Source organism: Apteryx rowi, unplaced genomic scaffold (assembly GCF_003343035.1).
Source record: "Apteryx rowi isolate R43461 unplaced genomic scaffold, aptRow1 scaffold_73, whole genome shotgun sequence".
NCBI lineage: Eukaryota > Metazoa > Chordata > Aves > Apterygiformes > Apterygidae > Apteryx > Apteryx rowi.
In genome coordinates this window covers 2,919,827-2,944,697 of record NW_020451016.1, presented here as the reverse complement: position 1 = coordinate 2,944,697, position 24,871 = coordinate 2,919,827, and the positions used below count along the sequence as shown (strand labels likewise).

Here is a 24,871-nt window from a genome sequence, read left to right as displayed (position 1 = left end):
TTCTCTTAGAAATCAAAATGGAGCTTTAGGAGGAAAAATGTTTTTAAGCACTGTATAAAGGTGCTCTCTCAATAAGCCATACCTTTTTATCCTTGGGATCTAGGCTGGTGTAGCTATTTCAAACACCACAGCCAGATCCTGTGAAGTCCTGTGATCTTGATTGGTGATTAGGTGGGGAAAGAGTCTCTTAAATCCTTTTTCAAGGATTTCGTGCTCTTGGTTGTGCTTGTGGGTCTCTTTGTCCAGTCAAAAGCAATTTTCTAGGCAAAATTGTTATAGTTGATAGCTCTGTTATTGTTCAGTAACACCTCTTAAGTGTTTAAAAGGGGCTGTCTCGAATTATTTTTCTTGACAGTTTTTCCCAGCAGAGTCCTCCTGAGCTGAGGCAGTGACACTTGGTTTCTCTGATGAGCAGCCTGGCAGGGCTGCTCATCTTCACTTATTAACAGGAGAAGGCTGCATGTCGTGGCCTTTGCCATCCTTACGTGATTGGATTTTCTGTGCGTGTAGTGTGCGTGTGTTGTTTTATACATGTGAAGTAGTTCTGCCACAAGTCGCCTGCTTCTAGCTGCCATCTTTCACAGGCACTTGGGCAGATGGCCGGCTCAAGGTGTGGCAGTCCTCTGCTGCCTTTAGCTGCTTCCCAGGGACCCCCTTCCCATCACATTGGCCCCGTGAGTGCCCACTTGAGGGTGGAGCAGGTCATTGAGGAAACATCACAGCTGTTGCTGCCTGACCAATTTGTCAAACCTGCAGCCTCCTCCAGAAGAAAAGGGGCTTTGGGAACTGGCCATAAGGGGGATAAATTGCCCTGATGGTCTGAGGGTTGGGCACCCTGACCTAAACCAATATGACTGCTTAAAAAAAATAATGCTCCTAATAACATTCAATATTAAGAAGTTGTTACAGTGTAGCTTCCAGTCAATCTTATCTCTCCTTGTACTATTTGGTGCTGGTAATCAAGTCTGGTTTAGTTTAGTAACATTGGTGTGTGTGTTTATGCTTTCTTTGCAGCCTCTCAGCTAGTACATTATCTGTGTCTTCAGGGAGCAGTTTGGGATCGCTGGCATCCAGCCGGGGATCTCTGAACACATCAAGCAGAGGGTCGCTAAACTCGCTCAGCTCTACGGATCTCTATTATAACCAAGGCGATCAAATAACAGATTTGGACTATCAGTATAAACTTGACTTCATATTGCAAGAAAAAAGTGGTTACATTCCTTCGGGGCCTATCACTACTATTCATGAAAATGAAGTGGTCAGTTCCCATGGGAGACTGGGTTACAGTGACTCTCCTTCAGCTTCAGACCATCCAAAATTGACTGAACCTCCCAAATCTGTGACATCACTGTCTTCAAGATCCTCACTGTCTTCCTTGTCCCCCCCAGGCTCCCCTTTGGTTTTGGAAGGTGCATTTTCAATGTCAGCTCAAAATTCCCCTCTACATCACCTCACTACAGACTTTGAAGACTGTGACCTTTCAGGTGATTTTGCAGGCATTAGTCTCTGTGAGAACCAAATGTTACTGGACTCTGACGCCAGAGCAGGATCTCAGATTCCTACAGATGATAAAGATCTTAATGAAAGCATTAGGCAGGCTCTGCCTTCTCTACATGAAGGAAGTGCAGGTAATAAAAAATTGTAATATCAAAGGTATACATAAAATGAAAATTTTAAACTAACAGCTGGCTTATGAACAAAGTGATCCTAGTCATACATCTGAAGAATAGCATGAGTGACATAGTTTGCCTTTGTGGGCAGTCAGTAATTCTGAGGGACAGCACGTAACTTCTAGTTTTGGGTCCTCAGAGATATGCTCATCCCAATTCCATTTAGTTTTGTTCCATAGCTGTCTCAGAAGGAAACCTTGTTTACAGACTTTCTTAGCATGAAAAGTTTACGAAGAAAAACCTGAAGAAGGACATGGAGGAGATTCATGGTGTCCCTATATATTGTGATGGCATATGGGGAAAGTGCAGAAATATCTTGTGCTGTTTTTTAGTAGCTAGAAATCAGAAATCAAATTTCTCAGTGAAGAATAAGTTACAAATTGGCATCCTCAGTATTAGAGATTTCTGGACTTACTGTTAGGATTTTTATATGTGCAGATAATTACTTGAACCTGCTGTCACAGAAACACCTGCAGCTCATTTTCCATGTGAACTGAGAAAGACAAATGAATTACCACATTCCATGCAGTGCAGTGAGACTCTATACCCATTTTTAGTGTCAGTCTCAGAGCTTTTAGCTTTTTATCCATCTGAAAGTTAGACAGACCACCAAAGCTACTCTAGGCTCCCTCTGCAGTCTGTGGGTAGCTTCCAGAGGATGAGTCATCCTATCCTAAAACATCCTTCCCTTTAAGGAAGATGGGATGATTCACCCTGTGAATCTGCCTGTCTGCTTCTGTTGTCTGGAGAGGTATCCTGATAACTAGTTAACATTAACTTTGAGATGGTTGAATTAGGTGTAATTAATTCCACTTTTAGTCTGCAGTAAAGCACAGTAACGCATTTAGTTTTCCTATATTTTCATCGCCTTGATAGAGTCAGAGCTATAAAAATCCCAGCTGCCAAGAGTTGATGGCTTGTCCGAAGTCTTAGAGCATTGACTTTGCTACCCAGTGTTGAGGTTGCCAGTATGTTGTGCTTTCTCTGCACATTTATCTATTGACTTTTTCTAATGTCATTCTTTGTCACAGTATTTAAGTATCTTGCAAATCATTTGTATGTTTTCGCTGTCCAGTGGCTCCATTTTGCCAAAGAAGAACTGAGGGAGCCAAATTTCCACTAGTACTGAGCACTGGCAGCCCCATTTGAGATGCATGTGATCAGCACTTCTGAAAATCGAGTCCTAAGTTATTTGCTTCAACTCATAAAATGATTATGTGGCAGAGTCGCAACCCAGGCTCTCTTGGGTCCCACTCTAATGTAAGACCATCTGTTAACCTGCAGCTATTATTTCTCTTTTGACTCTGGCTCTGAGTGTTACATGCTTTAGCAAATGGCAGTGCTTTCTAAGAAATGGATCCCAGATGCCCAACTATTGAGAACCCAAAGAAAGAGGGCATTTTTTTTCAGGGAAACTCTCAAAAATATTTCTTTAAACAATTTTGTAGAAGAACAGTGTGTAATGACATGGTGAATTGATGTCCAAAGACTTAACATTCCTACTTCCATGTTTCTGGATCTGAGTTGATAGTGAAGTGGCTAAGTTTGGGTGTCTCATAATAAATACAATAGCCTAGCTAGAGAGCACATTGTCCAATTTTGTTGCCAAGCTTAAACCCTTGCCCTGGGAGCTTGTCCATTTTTAAAAAGTACTTGGAAACATAGACAGATATATATTTTAATAAGCAATTTACTTTTTTTTAATAACAAGAAATTTCTGTAACATTTGTTTGTTAATTATCTTAACTTGTTGCAGTACTCTAGTTATTTTAGTGTTGACCAGAGTAATAGCAATGTGGCATCAGCAGAGAAATGTACAGTGTACATAGTATAAGTTGGGACTCCGTCCTTCACTCTAACTGTGCAGAAAGAAGAAAAGATAAAATTGACTGAAGTCCTAATGGTCTGAACCTGTGAAATGTAAAGTGGAAAAACATGAAAAGGGATTTGGAGCTTTTATTTTGCCTTCTGTGTCATCCTGCCCTTTGTCTTTTCTGTGTAGTGGAACACTGTAGTCCCTTTGCTTTGGAACTATCTGATAGAAGATGGAAAATAATTAATGTTCCTGCCCATATTCCAGCAGTATATCTTTTCCAACTTAACAGCTTCTTTCTTTCTTTGCAATCTGGCTGCGAATCATTTAGTCTGAGAACTGAATTTAAGATGGTTTGGAATTCAGGCATACATCAGGCTGCGAGGTATCAGAAATTAATTCAGACTGATCTTTTGTGAAAACTTATTTCTTTTTATCATTATTTTCAGAGGCACCATATGATTATCTAATATTTTAGAGCTCTTTGAGGACCTGTTATTCTGGATAGTGTCAGGGCATTTTTAAGTCTAAAAGCAGTTATGATTTTACAATATAAATATATCTTGTTATTCTTCACACTGATTATTACTTCCTCATGTAGGGTCATATATATGATATAAATTATTTCAAAATCTGTATTAAGGCTGCCAAAACAAGCACTTGGATTTTGAAATGGCAGAAGTTAGTTAATTAGGCTTCCTATACTGCTAGTTTCCACAGTAAAATGAGCCTCCTGGTGAGGCTTCAGTACATCAGAAGGGAGGCACAGAGCTGGGATTGGCTCAGTGCTTGCTCACTGATTTCATTCTTGGAGCTGCTGTGATGCTGAATGGRAAGGTTTTCCAACAAACTCAGCCTGAGGCATAAAATCTGCATGGAAAATTTCATCCCGAACATTTACGATTCTTACAGTTTTGTAAAACTTAACTTGGGAGCAGACAAACATACCTGTAGACAGTGCAGCTAATGTTTTCATATCATAATCTAAATTCATTCTTTAGATGAAGTGCTCACTTACTTCTCTATCTCTGGCTTTCCTGTACAGGTGAACCATACATATATTTACTCCTCTGTACAGGTCCCTGCTGTCAGCAACCAAGTTGGAATATTGTGTAGTTCTTCCACAGTCAGTCTCTGTCATTGTCAAAGTCAATTCGGGCTGCTGTGGTAATTCCTAAGGGTAATCAATAAATCATGTCATCACCTTCACCCCTCAGATGGTGGGGGGGAAGGGAAAGAGCACTTCATCATCAAGGGAAAAGCATTCCTACTTCCATAAATAAAAGCAGAAATGCAGCAATCAATCATCTAATCTGAAGCCTTAAATTTTAAACATCTTAACAAGACGTAAAGTCATGATTCAGGTGGGGAGTGTAATGCATACCAATATTCTCACTCCTTTGCAGATAAAAGTACTCCGTAGGCCCTCAACTTATTATGCTGCAGAACGTGGCTTTCAGTGAACGTTGCTCTTCACTGCAGGACGCTAGCATATAAATATGAGTTGAAGATTAAAGTTAAGTAGTAGTTGATAGTAAAGACTCTGTAGCATAAAAAGTTTTTGATGATAGTAAACCAGAGGGGATTTTTCATTTCTAGTTATATCACTGGAGAGAGGGGCATCTATCTGACTATTGAATTTTTAATTAACAGTAGACAATCACTTTGCATGTAGCTGAAGTGTCACTACAGTGCAGAATGTGAAGATGGCAAATACAGGTTCAAAACTCAGGATAATGAGGGTTAATAATGAAGATAATGAGGGATAGTAATTAGTTCAAGTGACATGGGTGATGATAGAAGCCTGTATTTTTGGAAAGGAATAATAGTTTTACATTTTCAAGTTATCAGTTTGGACATATAAATCCCTAGCCAGAATGTGCAATAACAGTAATAACAGCCTCAGAATGCTAAATGATGTGGAATGAAACTACTCTGTGATACTCAGTTAAGGGTCACTGATTTCAACTTGACAACTTTCTAAGCTATGCACTTCTCTTTTCCTGATGATTAATCTATTGGACTAATTTTCATTCTTCTTTTCTTAGATGTTGACTTACGAAGAAGAGCAGCTAGTCACCTGCTTGAGGAGAAAACAGCTTGTGTATCTGCTGCTGTGTCTGATGAGTCTGTAGCTGGAGATAGTGGGGTATATGAAGCTTCTGTGAAACAGTAGGTTTGAGAAATAATGCAACTCTTTCCATCAAAAGAATAAATATCTATAAGCAGTTATATCAGCATAAGCAGTTTATCAGTCTTGCCCTTTTATAAATATTTCGCAGTTTCATATTGAAAGAAAAGCGCATTGACAAAAAATTGGAGTTTTATAATTACTTTCTTAAAAGCTAAGAAATTGGCATTACAGCTTTTCTATAATTTGGCTGCTATAATTAGTACTACTTTCTATTCCTGTTTTTTCTTGCTAAAACTGTTTCCTAGCAGACATGCTCTACTTAAACTGTAAAGGCTCTGCCACATTGCTGTATTGACACTGCCCAGAGTGACTTTTGTTACTTTTTGTTTTGTTTAAATAGATACAATCATATTATTGCATAGTGTTTTGCGTGAATGTTTTCCTTTTTAAAAAAAGAATAGAGAAAAGATGAGAAAATCCTCAAATGTAATGTTGGTATTAAAATAAACCAGGTTAGGTTTTAATATGCATGCTTCACTGTGGTGAGCAGGATAGAAGAAGAAATGTATTTACTGTTGTTTCCTTATGACAAGAGATGGATTCTACCAGATTCCTCATTTGTACAGAATTGTCTGTTTCTTGGCAGGGAGACAATGAACTTTAAGACTGGATAACAGAAGAATATTGCAAACTGAGAGAGAAACTAAAATCTTTATTTTTACCTCAGTTTCTGCATATTTCTGACATTAAGAATTTTTTTGTCCTTTTGAGTATTCCAAGAGATGTGTTTTAGCAATATGCTTTCAAAGATGTAGATACAGATGGTCTGTTGCCAGCCTAAATGCCTGTTAGGAGAGATGAAAGTGTGTTATGGTATCGTAAATGGAGAGGGGCTTTATTGGCCTCTGTTAAAAGTACTTCTGCTAGTCATGTGTTTTACAAATTAAAAGGTAATAAAAGTAGATGAGACCAAATACAAAAACTCAAATGCAAAAGGGATTTCTACTGAGCTGAAGTATTACAGTGGCCATTCAGTCTCATCTTAGGCCATGGACCTGGTATTTCACCCTGAACAAGGAATCCCGGTATGAGTTTGCTCCATGTATTCAGTTAGACCTAGACTCCTAATGCAATTTCTTAGGTTGAAATAAACTTCCATCTGTAAAAACTCAGTCTTCGCTTACTGGGTGGCTGTGGTTGTGTGTTTTTGGTCTGCTGTCTTCCCACTTTTGTCTCAGTTCTGAGTCACTGTGATCAGAAGTTACTCTCTGCTCCAGTTATAAACCCAGTGGATCAAGTGAACAGATACTGGACCAAATACCACAGATGTTCTCTGGAGCTCTTTAAGTGTCCTTTCAAATGACTGCAAGCTGTGGGATAGATGGAAGAGAGAACAAATCCTCGTCTTCCCTGCCATTCCTCAGAAAGAGAGGAAAGATGACAGTTGCATCCCCTAAGCTTGTCTACACCACTGTTGCCACTTGTGGAAGCTGAGATTTCCAGGCACTAGTTATTCGGTGCTAGATCCAGGTGTGGATACTCTTAATACTTATTGAGTAGGAAGTACTGAAGAGGTACCAAGTGCCTCTGTGTGATTTGCCTGTGTTCAGTAGAAGTGTCTTTGTGAACAGTCTGTGTGGAATAACTTGTAATCTGTCAGTGCACTCCCAAGTTTACAATACAGAATTTCCACTCTATAAACCGGTCCTTCATGTTCAGCAATTTAAGGCAGGGGAGGAAATAAATACACCCTATCAAATTAGCCAGCAGCCATAAAATAAATAGTGAAAAGGAAACCTCTAAACGTAGTCTCTCAAAATAATGGTGTCATGTCTTGATGAGGTATGGGTGGACGTCTGTGTCGTTCTCCACATCTCCCACTTTGGCCGTTGTTTAGTGATCTCAACAGTCATGTTGAGCTTAAAAAATCATTGAAACCCACTAATACCACATCCTCTTCAAACCTCCCAGAAAATGCCTGGAAATTATTTTGCCACACTGATTCTCTGTAATTCCATTCAGTGCTAGAGTGGCTCTTCAGCTGTGAGACTTGAGCCTGTTGGTTCCTTGAATGCTTCTGGAAAYGGGCTCAGTGGAAAGATGCTGTTTTCGCTTGCACAGAAACCTCTTCATTGGACAGAGCTGCTGCTTCTCAAACGTTCTCAGTAGCGCTATTCCATATCCAGCTTAGATGTTTCCTAGAAACTTGAGTTTGCAATTTTGTATTCAAGGGAATAGAGGAAAAATAGTAAGTATGTACATAAAAATGCCATTAGTTTTTCTATTGCCTCAGTCTGGCCTGCTTCAATAATCATTTACAAAGCTGTCAGACTGTCTAGGCAGCAACTATTCTAAAATGCAAGTTGCTATCATGTAGGCTCTGAAATTCTCATTTGGGCTGCACGCTACAATTAAATCAGCCTGTTTAGGCTAATGTAATATGTTTTGTATACACATACCTCCATTATTGCTAAAAGTTAACTGTAATTTTCTTAACTATCAAGTATTTGCCTGTTTGTCCTAGACCAAATGAAACTGAGGACATTGTATATAGTGAAGATGATGCAACAATTCTAGAGGCTGCCCAGGTACAAATAGGACTCAGGTAAGTGACCAGCAGAGGGGACATTTCCCTTCATATGTAAATGCAAATAGTAAACTGGCCTCTAATGTCCTTTATTTAACAGATATGACCCCAGCAATTCAAGTTTTGTGGTAATCATAGTCCGGCTCAGAAATCTTCCAGCATTTTCTGTCCCCCTTGGCTCTAAAGTGTAAGTCAAACAATCACTGAGCAGTAATGTTGAAATATGAGAGTATAATAATAAATTGTACAAGTTCTCCAAAGGAATGGATTGATTTACTGCTTAACAGCACTAAAATAGGTATATAACTTTTCAAACTGTAGTGGGGCTTAGTTTTACAGATTCCAGTAATGCTTCAAGAAAAAGAAGTTATTGGGAAAATTGCACATTASGCTAAAGTGGAACAGAAAGAGATTTTTAAAATGTTGCTTCGTTTAGTATATGTAACAGTTTTACAGTTTTGCAAATGCAGAACAATTATTATGTATCTATTAAAAACATTTTTATAATACTTTGCTACTGTAATTCTTTCAGCTCGAGATACTGTCTTTATACATTTTTGTGCCATATTGATGTAAAATGAGGTTAAAATAGTGTATGTTTGTCTTTTTAAGTGAGCCTTTAAAGGTAAGGGGTAACTTGATAAATTGCAAATGATCAAGCACAGGCACACTGAGTTACACTATCCCTAGTAACTGGAGCTTGAGATCTGTTAAGAATTAGTTCTTGTGTTGTACTGTACAACAGGAAGAGTATAAACATTACAATGGAAATTGTACATATGAAACAAGCAAAAATGGCTGAATAAGAAAATACTACTACAGAAATTCTAATTTAAAACTCCTGTCTGTACAAATAGGTGCAGCTTACCTTGGGTCCTTGGGGACAGTTGTACTTCAGCAAACTATTTTACAGACTGGAAAACTAGTTCAACAAGCTGTTAAGAACCTTAATATGATTAGAGTTGGAACAGAATCAGTCCTTGGGGAAAAAAATTTTTTTGGTGGTTTGCGCCTTTGCTTCCCTCCTTCTCCTGGTCACCTTGAATTGGATTGACAGATTAATATGAAGCAAGTGAATATGGCAAGGATGTATAGGGATATAGGCCTGGGGTGTTTTTTTGTTTGCTTTTTAATAATAAATGATTATCTACTACTATCCTTCCTTCTCTTACCCTCTCCATTCCCCTCGCTGCCCTTCCAAGCACAAGAATGTAGAAAGTGTAAAAGAATAAATCAACACAGATGAGATGGAAAGCAGATAATGCAGAATATAAATAAGGATGTCAACAAAATGTTCTGCAAGAAAAGGTTAGGTCATAGCTGGCATCTTTTTATGAATTAACGCACGTGCTTCTAAATAGTACTTAGGCATCTGCAGTGCAGAAGACCAGAGATCCTGCTAAAAAGATTAAATAAAACTGAAACTACCCAAAATTAGGAGGAGGAGGAAAGGACAGGGTAAAGGAAAGACCTTGCAAATTGCAATTTTTCTGTCACTTGCCATTGTGTGAATGTATGTATATGCTGTACACATATGTGCAGTGGTAAAAATTGGGGCTGAAAAATGATGTTATGTCATATCTGTATTTTCTCGAACATCAAATTGGGTATATTAGTACTTCATGGAATATTTCCACACAGAGGAATAGATTTTACATGAGGACTTCTAGATTTCTGTTTCCACAATATGTGTAATAACTGTTTACTTCTAGAGCAGGTATAGCCTAGTCGAATACTTACTGTGTCAGGGTCATTTTTGGTCAGCCACAAAGTCATAGGTTTATCACAGCAAAGTTTGAGGCATTGGTTGACAATTTAATTTTTTTATTATTATTAAAATGAAAGTAAACACTCTTGCAAAGCAAAACTGGTGAGCAGTTTATCCTTTTATTTCTGTTTTACCCCTCATCCTGGCTTGATGCCAATAAACTGGCTAACAAATATTCAAAGAAAGCTCCAATGAACCACTTCTTAGATATACTTTTAATATACGTCATCTACTATTTTTACTTTTCTAAATGTTTCCTAATTTTATTAGTTAATGTATTAAAAAGACTACTTCCAGTAGATTATGCAAATCACCTACATTCATGTTAATTCTACAGCAGCATCATTACTGGAATTACATTATCACTACCACTTAACTTAGGGATTGGTTTGTCAAAGCGCTGGGTACCTGCTATCCAGGCTGTATATTCCAACCAAACAACCTGGATCTCACTCTTTTCCCCAAGAAGGGTGGGCATAACTTGGGAATAATGGCTATGCCTAAATTCAAATAACAAAACCAAATTTCTCCCATGCCTGATTTCTTCTGGTTTAATTCATGTAAARCTAAAAACCATTAATAGCATTAACAGTGTGTACAAAGCAATTACCAGAAAATAGCTAGCAATAGTACTAAAATTTGGAGAATCCTTGCCGTACTTTTTCTTTCTTCTTGCTTTAGCTAGCATCATTGCATTCTATTCTACAGTGAAGGTAAATTTATATTTAAAGCCAATGCCAGAAATTAGGTTAATGCAGAGACACAGAAAAGAGATAAAGCCAAAAGTACACTGTGTTTATGTGTATGGTAAGTTGTGCACTAGATAGGTAACCAGACAAATTGCATTAGGAATGTCTTGACTCATCAAGATACTTCTAAAGGGAGACCTGCAGGATGGGTAATATTACTTTGATCTACATAATATCCATTAATATTTGTTATATAACAAAAATGCATGTACATAACAATTTCTAGATACTCCCTGTGCTTAAGTTTAGGCTTGCAAGCTGCATTCTTCTAAGTCCCACTTTAATATATTAAGTTAATAATTAATTGATCTCTAGGAACTGTGGCTTTGCCATATGCCCACCTATTTTCTTTATCCTTTGTCTTAATCTTCTGTTTGCTTAGTTTTCTGATTGCTTTTTTCAGAATTAAATGGCACTGCTTTTCAGTGTTGCTGAGAGTTCCATGTTTACCTTCACTCTTTTTTTCCCCAATTTTCTATCATTTTTTAATTATCATTAAGATAATGTTTCTTTCTGTCTGCGACATGATTCTCAGTGTTCTCAGTACTAAATCAAAAGATAGACCTGGATAGAGACAGAAGTAGCTACCTCTTTTGTTACTGCCTTCCCAAGGCACAGAAATACCGTTTTGGGAAATGTATATGCAAGGGACGGGGGGAGTTTCTCAGCTCCTTCTCTCTTTTCCACCTCTATTTTGTCCCATCTCTGATTTGTTGCTGTTTTTTATCTCACCATGCAGTTCTCCTTTAGTTCATGGGGTCATTTTCTATCATGCATCATCCAGAAAATACAAGTTTAAATACAGGTAAAGTTCTTTGTTTTGTTTCCTGCAGGTACATTAGAGTAGCAGTGCTTCCATCCTCAGCTGATATCAGCTGTCTGTTCCGCACTAAAGTTCATCCTGCCATGGAAACCATTTTATTCAACGAGATATTCAGAGTAGCCATTTCCCAAGTAACGCTGCTGCAGAAGACATTGAGAGTGGACGTTTGTGCTGTCAGTAGAAGTCGTCAGGAGGAATGCTTGGTATGCAGTTTTATTACTGGTGCTTTTTTTTTTTTTTGGCCCACATTTGTTTATTTTGTCCCTGCCTATTCTGGTTGTCAAAGCTGCTAAAATTCTATAGTACTTGGTGAAAAAATGTGACGCAGATCTTGGCTGTTGTTGTAATTTTTAAAATTTTACCTTTCTCTGAAATTCCAAATACATACTCTAATCTTGGGTGGAAGTTTTATGAGGTGTTTTGATGATTCTGACCCCACATTACTTTAACTCTTTAATTGCAGATTGGTATTCCAGTTTTGCAGTTTGTATATATATGCATATATATATATATATATATAAATCCTAAGAAACTTCACTGCAACATTACACTAACTGAATTTTAAAGTAAAAGCTGAATCCAATCCACAATATGTGCAAAAAATCAATGCAAACCTTCATTACTGCAATTGGTTATGAAAAACAAATTAAAGTTTTTCAGGTTGTAGCTTACATTAGATCCACCTTTTTAGTCTTTATGACTTGTAGAAATAATAAAAAGGCATGACATGTATAKACCAGCCTATTGGAAGCTGGGTTTGGTTTGTGTTTGTTTTTGTTTGTCGTCTTTTGCTAATTGCGGTCATCATGTAACTAGTGATGCATCATTTACTTACAGATTACTTTTGGGCTGTCTGGTACAACTCAATTTTGTTTTTCACCAAGAGTCTGACTTAGTAGCACAGTGAGACTTTTAGTTATAACACCATGAAGAGATGCTGAAATTGGTGTCTGGCAGGATTCATCAGCCCAGGCTGCTGGAAACAGCCTCTCAGCTTCAAAAATGTAGAAGTTAACTTAATGCCTGGGGAGTGTGCTGGCCTTTCTCAGTGGGCTAGTGGCTGAACTCATCAGCTTGTCTGATGTGAAGAAAACCAAGAGTCTTCCCCTCAGGTAAAGGAATGGTCACAGAACAAAAAATGTAACAGAATGCAGGATACAAAAGGTGAAAAAAAMCCACAGAGGTGTAGAGGTTAATCACTAGATCAAAAGCAAGAGTTGCAAGGAGTACCCCAAGCAGAGAGCCCTGGGCAACGTGACCAGAGTCTTGGCAAGAGCTATGTGCTCGGCCCAGTGGCTCTGAAGATCTTTTGCTTTGCCAAAGAACAGAGGATCCTAACTGCCAAGGCACAGCCCAAGCGCCAGCGCTTACAAGTTTTCCCAGGGTGCCAACTCAATGGATGTCAGTGCTTGTCTGCATGAAAGGCGTTTCTTAATGTCATTTACTGTCATTTCATGTGCTTCTTTACTGGTTAAACCAAACGAGGTCATCTGTCATTGCTGCCTTGATGATTTTTGTGGTGGAACAACTGAAAAATTGACTTTTCAGTCAAGACTTGCTGTTCTGTAAGTTGGTGCTGCAGGTTTCACTGCCACAGCTTTTCATTATTGAATGCTATAGAAAGCAGATAAATGTTTTTTGTGCATTATGGTGATGGAGAGGCTTTTGTGTGTGTGCATGTGGAGAGAAATTATGCAGGCTGAAATAAAAAATGGCAGAATGGACAATATGAGAAACCTCTCATGTATTTCTTTTGACTGGAGTCAGGGGGGAAATAGGAAGATTGTACAGTTAAAAAGAATTAAGATCCATGTCAAATTCACGCTGCCTGTTTTACATGAAAAATACTGTAGAATTAATTTTCAGCTGTCTTGCAGGAAAACGACAAATTTAAACTTTTCTTCCCCTTTCATATTCTGTGCAGGCTGGAACTCAGGTCAGTCTGGCAGATTTATCATTTTCTGATGAGACTTGTACTCTGTGGTACAACCTGCTGCCTTGCAAGCAGATTCCTGCCCAAAAAAACAAGGAACAAAATGAAGAATCCGTGTTTCTGTTAAACAAGCAGTCATCAGACTCATTGGACTTGGTGAGCAATGTGTTGGTTATTGCTGCATTAGTAAGAAAAAAGCCATAGAATCTAACTGGGCTGTTGTGCTATGATTATTTGTATATCTTATTTGTCCTCCTCTACCTCCCTGGAAGGTCTGAGGTCCTGTCTTGCAGACACTGCTGCATGTAGTGACTTTGTGTGAGTCAGTTCCATATAGAGTTATAAAGTTGTTCCGAAGTGTGAGTAGGGCTGAGGCTTCTTAGTGGATTGTAGAGTTGGACTCCAATTTTTGAAACTCTTCAACCGTGTTTCATTTTAAAATGAATGTTATTAAAAATTGCTTTTTATTAATTATTTGAATTCACATGTTTAAAGTTACTGCACTCAAAAATGCTGTATATGCAAATTGTATGCTAATTTTTCTAGTTAAATAAATCTTTCTGTTTTATACCTTCTTAAAAGAACTACATTAGAAACATGACTTTTAAGAACAACCTTTTTCTACCTAGGGACTTTACAAGTATAAGAGGGAGAGAGGGAAAAGATATTACAGGACAAAAGGATCATTTTTGATTGCATTATCATTTTAAAAACAAAATACAAAAATACATTGTTTATAAAGAGAGTAAATCTCAATCAGTTAATGAGCTACACATGGAGAGTTCAAACCCCTAAAACTTGTGATCTGAGTCATACTTTTGCTGGCGTCAGGAGCACCAGGGAAATACAGCTTTTGTAAGAGTTGTCATTTTTTACCTAATGTTGTATGTCACTTCATTCTGGTTTCCTCTTCCCTTTCCTTGTAAGCAGGATGCTGTGTCAGCTCTGCTGGAGAGGACATCTGCTGAGTTGGAAGCAGTGGAACAAGAGCTGGCTGAAGACGAGGAAGAGGAAGAACAGGAGCAAAGGGCCTCTGAGGAAGACTGGTAAAGCTGCTTTTTTCCCTTCACTGTGCATGTCTGAATGATTCATTTATTCCTATTCTTAGACTGATGAAAGGGCTGTACTTTTGGAGGAGATGGGGGTAGGGGAAATCTTTCTCTTGTGTAGTCAATTTATTCACCTTCTTTTAGGTTTACAATATCCTAGTTGTTCCGTTAACAACCTTAGGCCTCCTAATAGCTTTCTCTGGTGGGCTTTATCAGTTCAAGAATAAGCTTGGGTTACTTCTGTTCATACAGGTTAGAAATGCTTGCAGAAGCATCTGATGAAATTGTGGATGAAGAGGAAGATGGCATTAAGCTCACAGTAGAAGGCAGCTGTACCAGTGATATGGGGTTATGCATTGATGCAGCAGAGACAGATGAAGACAAGGGCAGAGAGAACAGCGATGAGGCCCATGAAAGCCAGCAAGCTTCTGTAATACTGACACTGGTGAATATCTTACCTTACGCATTCCCACTGTATCTTACTGTGTCTGAAGACCTTGTTTAGTTTGATCTAAGTTTAGTTTAGTTAAATCTAGAAGTCTGCTGYGTCTGAGCATTTACAATTTGACGTGGCCTTCACTAGCACCTCTTGGAACATATGTTTAATGAAATCAGTGTGGCTGCTTCTGAACTGTACATAGGACACGTAACAGACATTGTAGGCAGAACTAAGTCAATTAACTAAAAATGTCAATCTTCACATTTTTACGTTGGGTAGAGAGAATATTCAAGATACAAGTGCAGTCCAGTAACTTGTGCATGTTTAAAATATTTCTGCACATCTGTTTTACTGTTTCCTATTTTTTCTGATTCATCTGTTGGGTTTCCCTTCAAATAAATAAACAGGTTGGAGCAGGCGTTGAGACCTTTAAACCAGTGAGGGCATTTCCGTATTTCTCCCCTTTATTCTAGGGTGTGAAATACAGAAACTGGTTTAGCAGAGAAGAGGAGGAAAGATTAACAAATAGAAGATTCCAAAATGTGTAGCAAACTGTGTATAATTGAACTACCCACATCCTGCACATAACAAGATCGTGGAATTAGAAGTTGTTAACTGTTTGCCTTAAATAATACTCCACCTTTCTGAAAACACTTTTAGTAAAGGTTTAATAAAGACATCCCTGATGTTGTAGTATATACCCTAAGAAATAAAAATTTTAGGACACCTTTCTATGTGCAGTAAATCTTGATGAAATACTATTGCATGTGTTAGACCTGCAGGTTCCGTAAAACAGCGAAAGTGAAAAGACAAAGAATGACATCTTGTTCCTTCAAATCTATGACATTAAAAAGTTTGACACCTCAGTGGACTTGCTAGAAACTGTAATTAACTTCCAATTAATGTGGCAAGATGCCAAATGAGCCAAGGGCATGGTATAAAAGGACTGGCAGTCTTCTGGGTAGCAACCAAATAGATCAAAGCCCTAAGTCAGCAAAGGGATGCATCAAGGACAACTTCTGAAGGTTAGGCACACACCCATGTGTTTTGCCAAGCGGAGGCTGGACCTGGGCAGAGAGTCAAAGATGTAGCAGACCTTACTATAAAACCAACCACAGTATAGATCTGCTCGTGCCAGATCCTTTCAAGGTTGCAGTTGTGCTGTTTAGGTCATTGTATTTATCACCTAAATGCTCAAAACAATGAACCTCATTAAATTAGCCAAGTCAAAGAAAATGCCCCAGTGCACATCACTAACACCAAGTGTGCTAGCTGCGGCAGTGGTTGTTCTAGCCCTGCTGTTAAGATAATTGCTGCATGCAAGTATGGGCTGTGCCGCGTATAGGGATGTCAGCATCTGAGGCTCCCTGTGACACGTGGGGCAACTGTACCAGGCAGCAGGCCCCCTTGGAGACAGGACTTATTTATGTCTCTTCCCTGGGTCTCTCAAAGCTGGTTCAGCTCTGCAGTAATGGGAGGAGATTGCCATAAACCAGCTCAGCTCTGGGGCGTGGGAGATACACAACCGGGTGCCTGAAAGAACTGGAGCAGCGTGGCTTTCCCAGCCGCCCCTTTCAGTGTGCGTAGGCACTGTCTCCAGTATGGCAGAAGCTTGCTGTCCTACAAATACAGCGCAAATTAAATATAAATGCAGAATTAAAAAAAATCTGCAAACAGCAAACAAAAATGCTTGTTTGCACTGTGGTGCATCAGACCATTTGCAGGGCAGCAAGGGCCTTTCTGCAAAAGCTTTGATTTTACTGAGTACRAAGACCACCTTCAAAGACTTCTTTCCCCTACCCCCCATGTTGGTATGCGTTTTAGGAATCTTCTGTTTCTTTGTTTAGCATAGCTTCTCCCAGTTATGTGCAAGATACTTTTTGTTTTCTCTACTGGCCTTTTTTCATCCCCTACAGGATGATAACAATGCTTGTAAAATCCAAGGACATAAAAACTATATAGTGGCATGTGTGTGGATATAGTAGTTCTTATAAACTAAATTCCTTTTTGATAGGTTGATAAAGAGACTAACACTGAAGAATCGGTTAATGAGAACGCAACAGTCCGACCCAAGGACAGAGCCAGCTGGAGCTCAAGACAGTGTCCCTTTGTCAGGAACAGCATGATAGTGCGCTCACAAACCTTCTCTCCAGGCGAGCGGAACCAATACATCTGTAGGGTAAGAGGAAAAACACTTGGAATGAAGAGCTATTAACTACAGAGTCATTTAACTTCTTGGGAATGATGCATTAATGACAGAGAGTCATGTACCAATTTTCTCTTCAAGAGGCAGAGTCTGTGCTTTCTCTAGGTTCTTTCTTTCCCTAACTGACCTGATGTATAGTAGAACTGGCTTTCAGAAAAGCTGCATACTCTTGCAGAATGCCTTTAAAAGGGCAAAAATATAGCCTATTGGAGTGGCTAACACAGATCCCTGTGCAGGCCATCTGCAGAAAGTGTGTTTCACTGCATGTCAGCAACTGCACCTCTCACACAGCAAACTAATCTGTAAAACATAGAATAGAGTTCACTGTAAACTGCCATTGCATTAACATATTTTGATAATGTAACCATTTAAGGGTAACAGTGTGGAAGGAGCTCAGTCATCAATTTTGAATCTCCCTTTGTATCTTAGCTGGTTTTAAAACTGGGTAGCCTGCTTAGCAGCTGCATGATACTGTTCTAAAATCCTGCTGCAATCACATCTTTGAAAGATGTCTGAGTGCTGCCTAGGGGCTGTGTTTTAAACATGACTTTGGCGACAAAATTCCGTAGTCCCTCTAGAGTTGTGGTAGTAGCATGGAAAAAGATTTAATATATCAACACTACTGCAACTAAATTAACAATGAAAATCATGCATTTCAAGATTTAAGCATGAATTACTATCTCTATATAAATTTTAATTACAGAAACCATAAAAAAAAAAAGTCTGTTTCGCTGTTCAGTTTTTAGAGGCTTCTCATGCAAGTTTGGCTCTTATCTTTCTTAATACCTAATGCTTTAATTTCTCTCCAGTTCAATTAGAGGTGGTTGCCTTAATCATCTGGGAATATTAAAGTTCACTTCTCTGTGATGACCATTGGGCTAAAAGAAATCAATAGTATCAAAATACTTAAATAACATTCCCTATACCCTCCATACTGAAATGCAGCAGACTGTATATAATAATCTACTGAATTTGGATAGATTATTTGCTGAATCTAGAATCTAGCCTTTGTTTTAATTTCAGTGGACTGGAAATTTGTTGAGTTGACAAAAAATTGTAGCCTTAACTTACTGCCTGTGGAGGTCCTCTAGAGGAAGTAACACCAGATGCTCTAACAGTTTTGTTAGTATAAACTCCTGAGTTTTTTGTATCCAGAAAGGTTTTGGGCTTTTGTAGCATTGAAACTTGCCACATTCATGCTGCCAGAAGCCAGAATCTAAAAGAAAGAACCATGTATCCTCCCCTGAAAAGTGCCTCAAGGACATCAGTGATGATGTAGTTACCTCTTTGTATCCAGGGAGGAGTTGTCAGCAGTGTCTCCATGGTGAAAAGACAGATTTCTCTCTAGAGAAGTGTATTCATATTGCAAGAGGTTTTATTTCCCACTCCCAACCCCCAATCAGTCCTGTATAAGTATGCTTTAGGGCACTGGCTTTATTGGTTTTGAAATGTCAGTAGAATGATTCTTTTTTGTCTGTCCTTTTCTGAAAAGCTGAAATAAATATCCTTCAAATAGATGCTTCTGTTTTCTTTGAAGGTTACCACCACATATGTTCATGCACCTAAAAGAATTAATGCACATTGATGTATATGGAACTAATGCTATAATTAAGGAAAACCAACTGGTGTGCTGTGATGCATATTTCTGAGATGCAGGAAATGCTTCTAAAGGAAGCTATAGGCATGCCCATACTTGTTACAAATAATAATATAAAAGTACTGTTTGGACAGGTGCATATCTACAGTAATTTACCTTTCCTATGGTAAATTTGTTGAAAGCCTGCCCCAAGCAAATGAAATACATAGTTTATTTATGATCTGCAGTCATATAAAAGCTAGCCAGTGATTTGGCAGTACTAAATAACCATAGTTACCTTGCTTGCATTCCTAAATAGTCTACTTAGTATTCATTTAGTAAGATCAATAGTTATCTTGGTCTAGGAATAGAATTTTACAGACATTTTTTCTCACTGAAAGAAATTTTCTTTTATGCTAAGAATGACCTGCATCTGTATCAACACTGAGGCTTTCTGGCTGCTTATATCAATACAGATGTGTTTCTCTGTTTGTTATCATATATATTTTGACAGTTGAATCGAAGTGACAGCGACAGCTCAACACTAGCCAAAAAGTCACTCTTTGTGAGAAATGCTACAGAACGGCGGAGCCTAAGAGTTAAACGGGTATGTGCTGCGTTACCTGGACATGTTTTCAGACAAAGTTGTGAAGAAGAGTAGTAAATAATTTAAAGCACATGGTTTATTTCAAGTATTTGAGCAAGAGCAATGGAAATACCACACGTACTCCCTGCAGTTCCAGGTTGAAATCTCAACACACTGATCTCAGTCCTTCATCTTCCCTCCTCAGCAAAGCTCATGTTGTTCTAGCCACAGCTGAAGCAAGGAGCAAGACTATTGCTCCTGCCTTCTTGCTGTCTCTGGTGCTCACCATCACGGCATTTACTGTTGCACTTCAGCTTGTTACTGTCTAAGTGATCTGAGTTAAAGATCCCTAATATTACCAAGTGACCCAAGTTGGCTTAAACTGCACGAAGGTCAACATCAGCAACATATATCTTGAGCATATTTTGGTGAAACTTCAAGGATTCAGATGCCCTTTTAAAATTGATTTACTCGTAAGAAAGAAATACTGCATAGTCTGGGATGGCTTGTCCTGCCCAATTTATTCATGTGAAAATGCTCAGTGAAAGGACAATAAATAAATTTGAAGTACACTAAAAGAAATACATGTTTACAGAGTTCATAACATTAAGTGTGTGCTTAGATCTTAAAAAGGCAAGTACTGATAAAAGTAAATAATACAGTTGAAGTCTATGGGGAAGTCTGGATAGTTTTGGACTCCTAGCATTCATAAGTGCATTGTGTTGTTCCAAAGATCAGGCTTTTTTTTTTTTTTTTTTTAACCTGTAAATATATCATTGTACAACTGGTTTGTGAATTTTTACAATTATTCTTTAGCTACTGACAGAAGAATAATTCCAGAACAGATGGATTTTTGGACTTGGATCTCATTATAGTAGCTTTTTCCTAAAAGAAAAAAAATAATGAGCTTTTCTTACTGTATTATGTCAAACCCTACACCAGCCTCTCTACGTATTAATTTTTATTGTTCTCTCTCCCCAATGATTCAGCCTCTTTGCCAGCCAATTATGCAAAGAGCTACACAAGAGCGCCCCATACGCACTTCCCTTGACTTGGAGCTGGACCTTCAGGCATCTCGCACACAACAGAGTCGTCTGAATGATGAGCTTCAGGCCTTGAGGGATCTTAAACAAAAGCTTGAGGAGATGAAAGGTAGAGGAGAGACAGACCTTCCCCTCTGCGTGCTAGAGGATGAGCGATTCCAGAAAATCTTGAAGCAAGCTGAAAAGCAGGTATGAGCAGCAATCGAGTCCCTTTTTTATTTGGTGACTAGTATTTATTTTAGGAAAGACTACTGGATTATTTTTGGTACCAGTCATGTTTGTGTTTAAATGGAGGAAGAAATGAAAGATACATAATCACCCTGTTTATATGTACTTTTATAGACATTGCATGAGTTGAATACATGTATACCCCTACCTTTCTATAAATTCATCAGGTAATTTGGTCTATTGTGTTAAATATATTTACAAAAGTTTGTGTTTACTTGCAGTTACATAGTGTAAAGAATATTTCTTGATTAGTTCATACTACAGCATTTAAACCTAGAATCTGAAGTAGTATATTTCTAGTGCCACCTAAATACATTAATTTGGAGTAGAAACTCCACAAGTTGGAACATGAGAAATTTTGACATATATGAAAAAAGTTGGGGTTGTTGGGTATGGGTGTCTTTCTTTTCTTTTCTCTCTCCCCTCTCTCTCCCCTCTCTCCCCTCTCTCTCCCCTCTCTCTCCCCTCTCTCTCCCCTCTCTCTTTTCCTCTCTGGGTTGTAAAAATACCTGGCCACTTACTCCAAAGCTTTTAAACCTTTGTCACAAAGTCATTCCTTGAAGACCGCCAGTTGTTTTTATAAAAGAGAAGCAGCTCTAAGAGCTGCAGTTTGAAAACTGTGGCTGCATGTGATATGTAAACCAATGCTCTGTCTTTGAAAAGAAATGTTAGCTTCCCAATGAATGTAGTCATTTTTCCAACTCCTCCAAGAAGTCATTTAGATTTTTGAGATGCAATGGATCTGGCACTTTTTTCTCCTTCAAAAACAAGGCTTATATACACAAGAAGAAATGAAAAAGAAATTCAGGAAATCCTCAGCTTGCTACTAGTGTGCCCTTACATTCCTAAGAACTATTTTGGGGTTTTCCCTTAGGAAAAGCTAGAACTTGTTGAGCTGGGAAAGACTTCTTGGAACAGATCATTGGTTTTGTCTTTTCTGCATGAGCACCCCTTGTTGATGTTGGAAGAGCTACTGTTAGCTGGTTGGTGATTCAGAGAACACAAGGCAAAAGTCGGTCCTGTAAAATCAGCTTCTCCACTCTGCAGTATTTGGAAACAAACTATTGTAGCCAGCTGGTGAACATGTAAGATGAACCATTGCCTCCCCTTGGTTAGGGTCAGGACTGTGCCAACTGGTCTATCTGACTCTCTTCCACATCTTGCTAGCTGTAAATTCTTTATAACTCAAGAAATACAGGCTTCCCGCTTTTGGTTTGGAGGATACAAATGCTCTCCCTGTCTCCATATAGCTCTGAGCATCCCGTGTAGTTCTGAGCTGTGTGGCACCTCAATAAATTGGAACTCTTAGCTGTCAAAGGATTTGCCTCAATAAAATAATACGCATGTAAGGATACCATGTGCAGACCAGTTAACAACTTGAAGGTACCTTCTGCACAAGGACCCTGCTATGGCATTTGAGACCTTTTCAGGAGTTTCAAGCTGCCGTCAGACTCACCGTAGCAAGTTCTGATAAGGACCTGGAATGGTCATAACATTTCATATATGCATAGTTAGTTCTGCAGTGGGGGGAAAATCAGAGTAGTTTGAACTCCTGTCTGCCTTTGTTCCTAATGCAGCCTTGAGGGTTTTTTTGTTTTTTCTCAATGATATTTAAAGTACTTCTATAGGGTGACAGGCTTTACAAAACATCTGCAGATACTGCTTATGTATTTTAAAAGATGTGTTGAGAGAATGTATTGAAGGTATGAATGGAATGACCGGCATCTACTTTAGCTTGACACCACTTGTTACCTCTTAGAAGCTACAGGAAAATTCTGAGAAAGGGCCTTCATCCCAAATGAAATGTGAAAGCATGTAAGGTTTAATGAGGCCACTTATGATGTCTCTAAGAAAATCATGTGTACGCTTTAAAAGGATTGTTTTTGCCCCTGTTTTTTTTTGTTGTTTCTTTTCACCTACTCAGACCAGGGATTTGTCAATCTATGGAGGGTTTTTTTCCAATTTATTGGAAAGAAGAAAGAGAGCACTAGGTACAACAAACTAAGCACTGAGGTACTTCTGAGCAGCTTTGGACTTTCAAGAAAGTTCAAGGCAATGAGCATTTAATTTGTATTGCATACATGAAAATTAAATTATAGCATTTCTCCCATTCTTTTTTCATGTACAGTATTTCTGTCGTTCTTTTTGCGTATGTGCCGTGTTTGGTTTAATGGAGAAATGAGAAAAGAAAATAGATTCTTTTTTGGAGACTGGGTACTAACGCAGTAACATTAAAGGGAGACACATTGTTGTCAGCCAGTTTGCATATTTATTTACTTTTACAAATGGCTGGCTTGGAGTCAGCAGTTAATGGAATGAGAATGATGTTCCTGTACAGATCATTTCCTGAGAAACATTTTCAATTACAAACATATCTCTTCTTTTCTTTCCTCATTTGTTATGTCTTGGAGAATAAATGGGGAGTAGCATTTATGACTTAAGGTTTATGTTCTGAAGACAATTTTAACAATGATCCCCACATAAAAAGGCCCTTTTGTAGTTGCAGACGTATGTTTATGATGTTTTGTGCTGTGAATATTGAATTTCTGGTGGACGCTGTGTCACACTCTGCAAACTTGTAAACATCTATAAATCCATTGGATCATTTTAGTACCATGTGTAATGCAGATTTATTGTCTTTCGTGCAGATTTCTTTTGTTTCAAAATTAAAGCTGAGCTGCCAGAATGTACACTGGATGAATTATGTATTCAAGAAAATTAGGCAGTACCATTTTAGATTAATATTTTCTTTTGCTTTTGTGGACTTTTAAGATGCACACTCATTAGCATTAGAAAATAACATTTTGGATATGGCCCAGAAAGCAATTGCATAAGTTTGCTTGAGTAAACAGTACCATTTTGTGAAAGCTTAAACTTGGAATTTTTGAAAATGTTTTTGCGCGCGCTCTCTCTCTCTCTCTCTGACCATGTTAGGTAATTTGGATCTCTTCTCACATTTGCCAATACAAATTCAGAATTACTCCACTGGAATGATATCAGGATATAAAAGTGGAGTATGTGAGGGAGAATTGGAATCATCCTGAGCCAGTGAGCTGGTGTAAATCAGGATAAATCCGCTGAAATCTATGCAGATACAGTTATTTACACTCTGCATTGCAGGCTCTCGAGTCAATGAAAGAAGTAAAGCTGTGTAAAGCTATTCTTGTGCCTAAGTGGTTACAAAAGCAAGCCATCAAGGTCATGAGCGTTTATCAGAAACTTGTTCCCAGTAAGGAGAATATGAAACCAAAACCAATTAATCTAAATTTGGCTCTGCTGTAATTGAGTGGATATTGCTGTCTGTACAAGAGCAGCAAAGACATTTCCTATTGGAAATCAGTGTTTTTCAAAACATGCTGTGATTTCTGGCTTCATAAATGTATGTAGCATATGCATGCATGTTTGAACGTGGGTGTATATACAAATATCCAGTGTAACTCTGGCAATATGTTGTCTGCAGCTAGCTATCCAAGTTGGGCTTGTTCCAGGAAAAAGTAGCTTAAGATAGGGACACTGTACATAAAGCTACTGTCTGCTGTAGTAGTTTACAATAACAGGTAGTTTTTCTTTTGACTTTTTATAAAAAGCTTAAATTCCTGGAGTCATGTGAACGTCACCAACTATCAGCTTCCACAAAGGAAAACAAAGTATTTGTAGCCTTCAAAATGGCGGAGAAGATCTTGAATGGAAAAAAATGTTTTTTTGTTTTTTGTTCTTTTATTTAAGGCGTATATAAAGAAATGCAAAAGCATGTATGTATATATTTAAGTGTATATATATGTGTGTGTTTAAATCTTTTTTGAAAAATATTGTATCACTGTGCTCTTCCAACATTAATATTCAACTCTATAGATAATCACAAATTTACAGCATTGATCTGTTAGTGTTGTAGCACTTGAGTGATTTTAATTTTGTAAGTACAGAATCAGTGATGTGGAAGGGCATGGCTTAGTACTCAGAGAAAGAGACCATTTAACACTACATCTTGCCCTATTTGTTTTAAGATTCTTTGGACAGATATAGAAAAGCAGCAGATATGCTAAAATACATCTAAGCCACAGAGAGTGCATTGGGTGATGTGGCATTTCTGGGCTCAGTTAAATTATAAGATGTGTTTTTACTCAAATCAGAATGTTATTAAGCACTGAATAATAAACAGAGCAGGAAAAAGCCTTTAGCACACAAAATAAACGAGTAAAAAACCCAAATGAAACTGTCTAATAAATACAGTGTGGAGCAACAGGCTGCATGTACTAGAGGAATTAAG

The 24,871-nt window shown here is 38.2% G+C and overlaps 1 protein-coding gene across 1 annotated transcript in view; it reads left to right on the top strand.

The window, feature by feature from the left end:
- The window catches only part of WWC2 (WW and C2 domain containing 2), a 98,694-nt gene extending 78,113 nt beyond the window's left edge, over positions 1-20,581 (top strand). Inside the window, exons 11-21 of the mRNA XM_026087739.1 lie at positions 1,015-1,628; positions 5,532-5,655; positions 8,142-8,222; positions 8,305-8,391; positions 11,555-11,747; positions 13,469-13,633; positions 14,408-14,523; positions 14,779-14,971; positions 16,980-17,144; positions 19,262-19,354; positions 20,323-20,581. Coding sequence (XP_025943524.1) covers positions 1,015-1,628; positions 5,532-5,655; positions 8,142-8,222; positions 8,305-8,391; positions 11,555-11,747; positions 13,469-13,633; positions 14,408-14,523; positions 14,779-14,971; positions 16,980-17,144; positions 19,262-19,354; positions 20,323-20,571 — 2,080 coding nt within the window. The 3' untranslated portion in view covers positions 20,572-20,581. The remainder of the gene's footprint in view (positions 1-1,014; positions 1,629-5,531; positions 5,656-8,141; positions 8,223-8,304; positions 8,392-11,554; positions 11,748-13,468; positions 13,634-14,407; positions 14,524-14,778; positions 14,972-16,979; positions 17,145-19,261; positions 19,355-20,322) is intronic.
- The last annotated feature ends 4,290 nt before the right edge of the window (positions 20,582-24,871 follow it).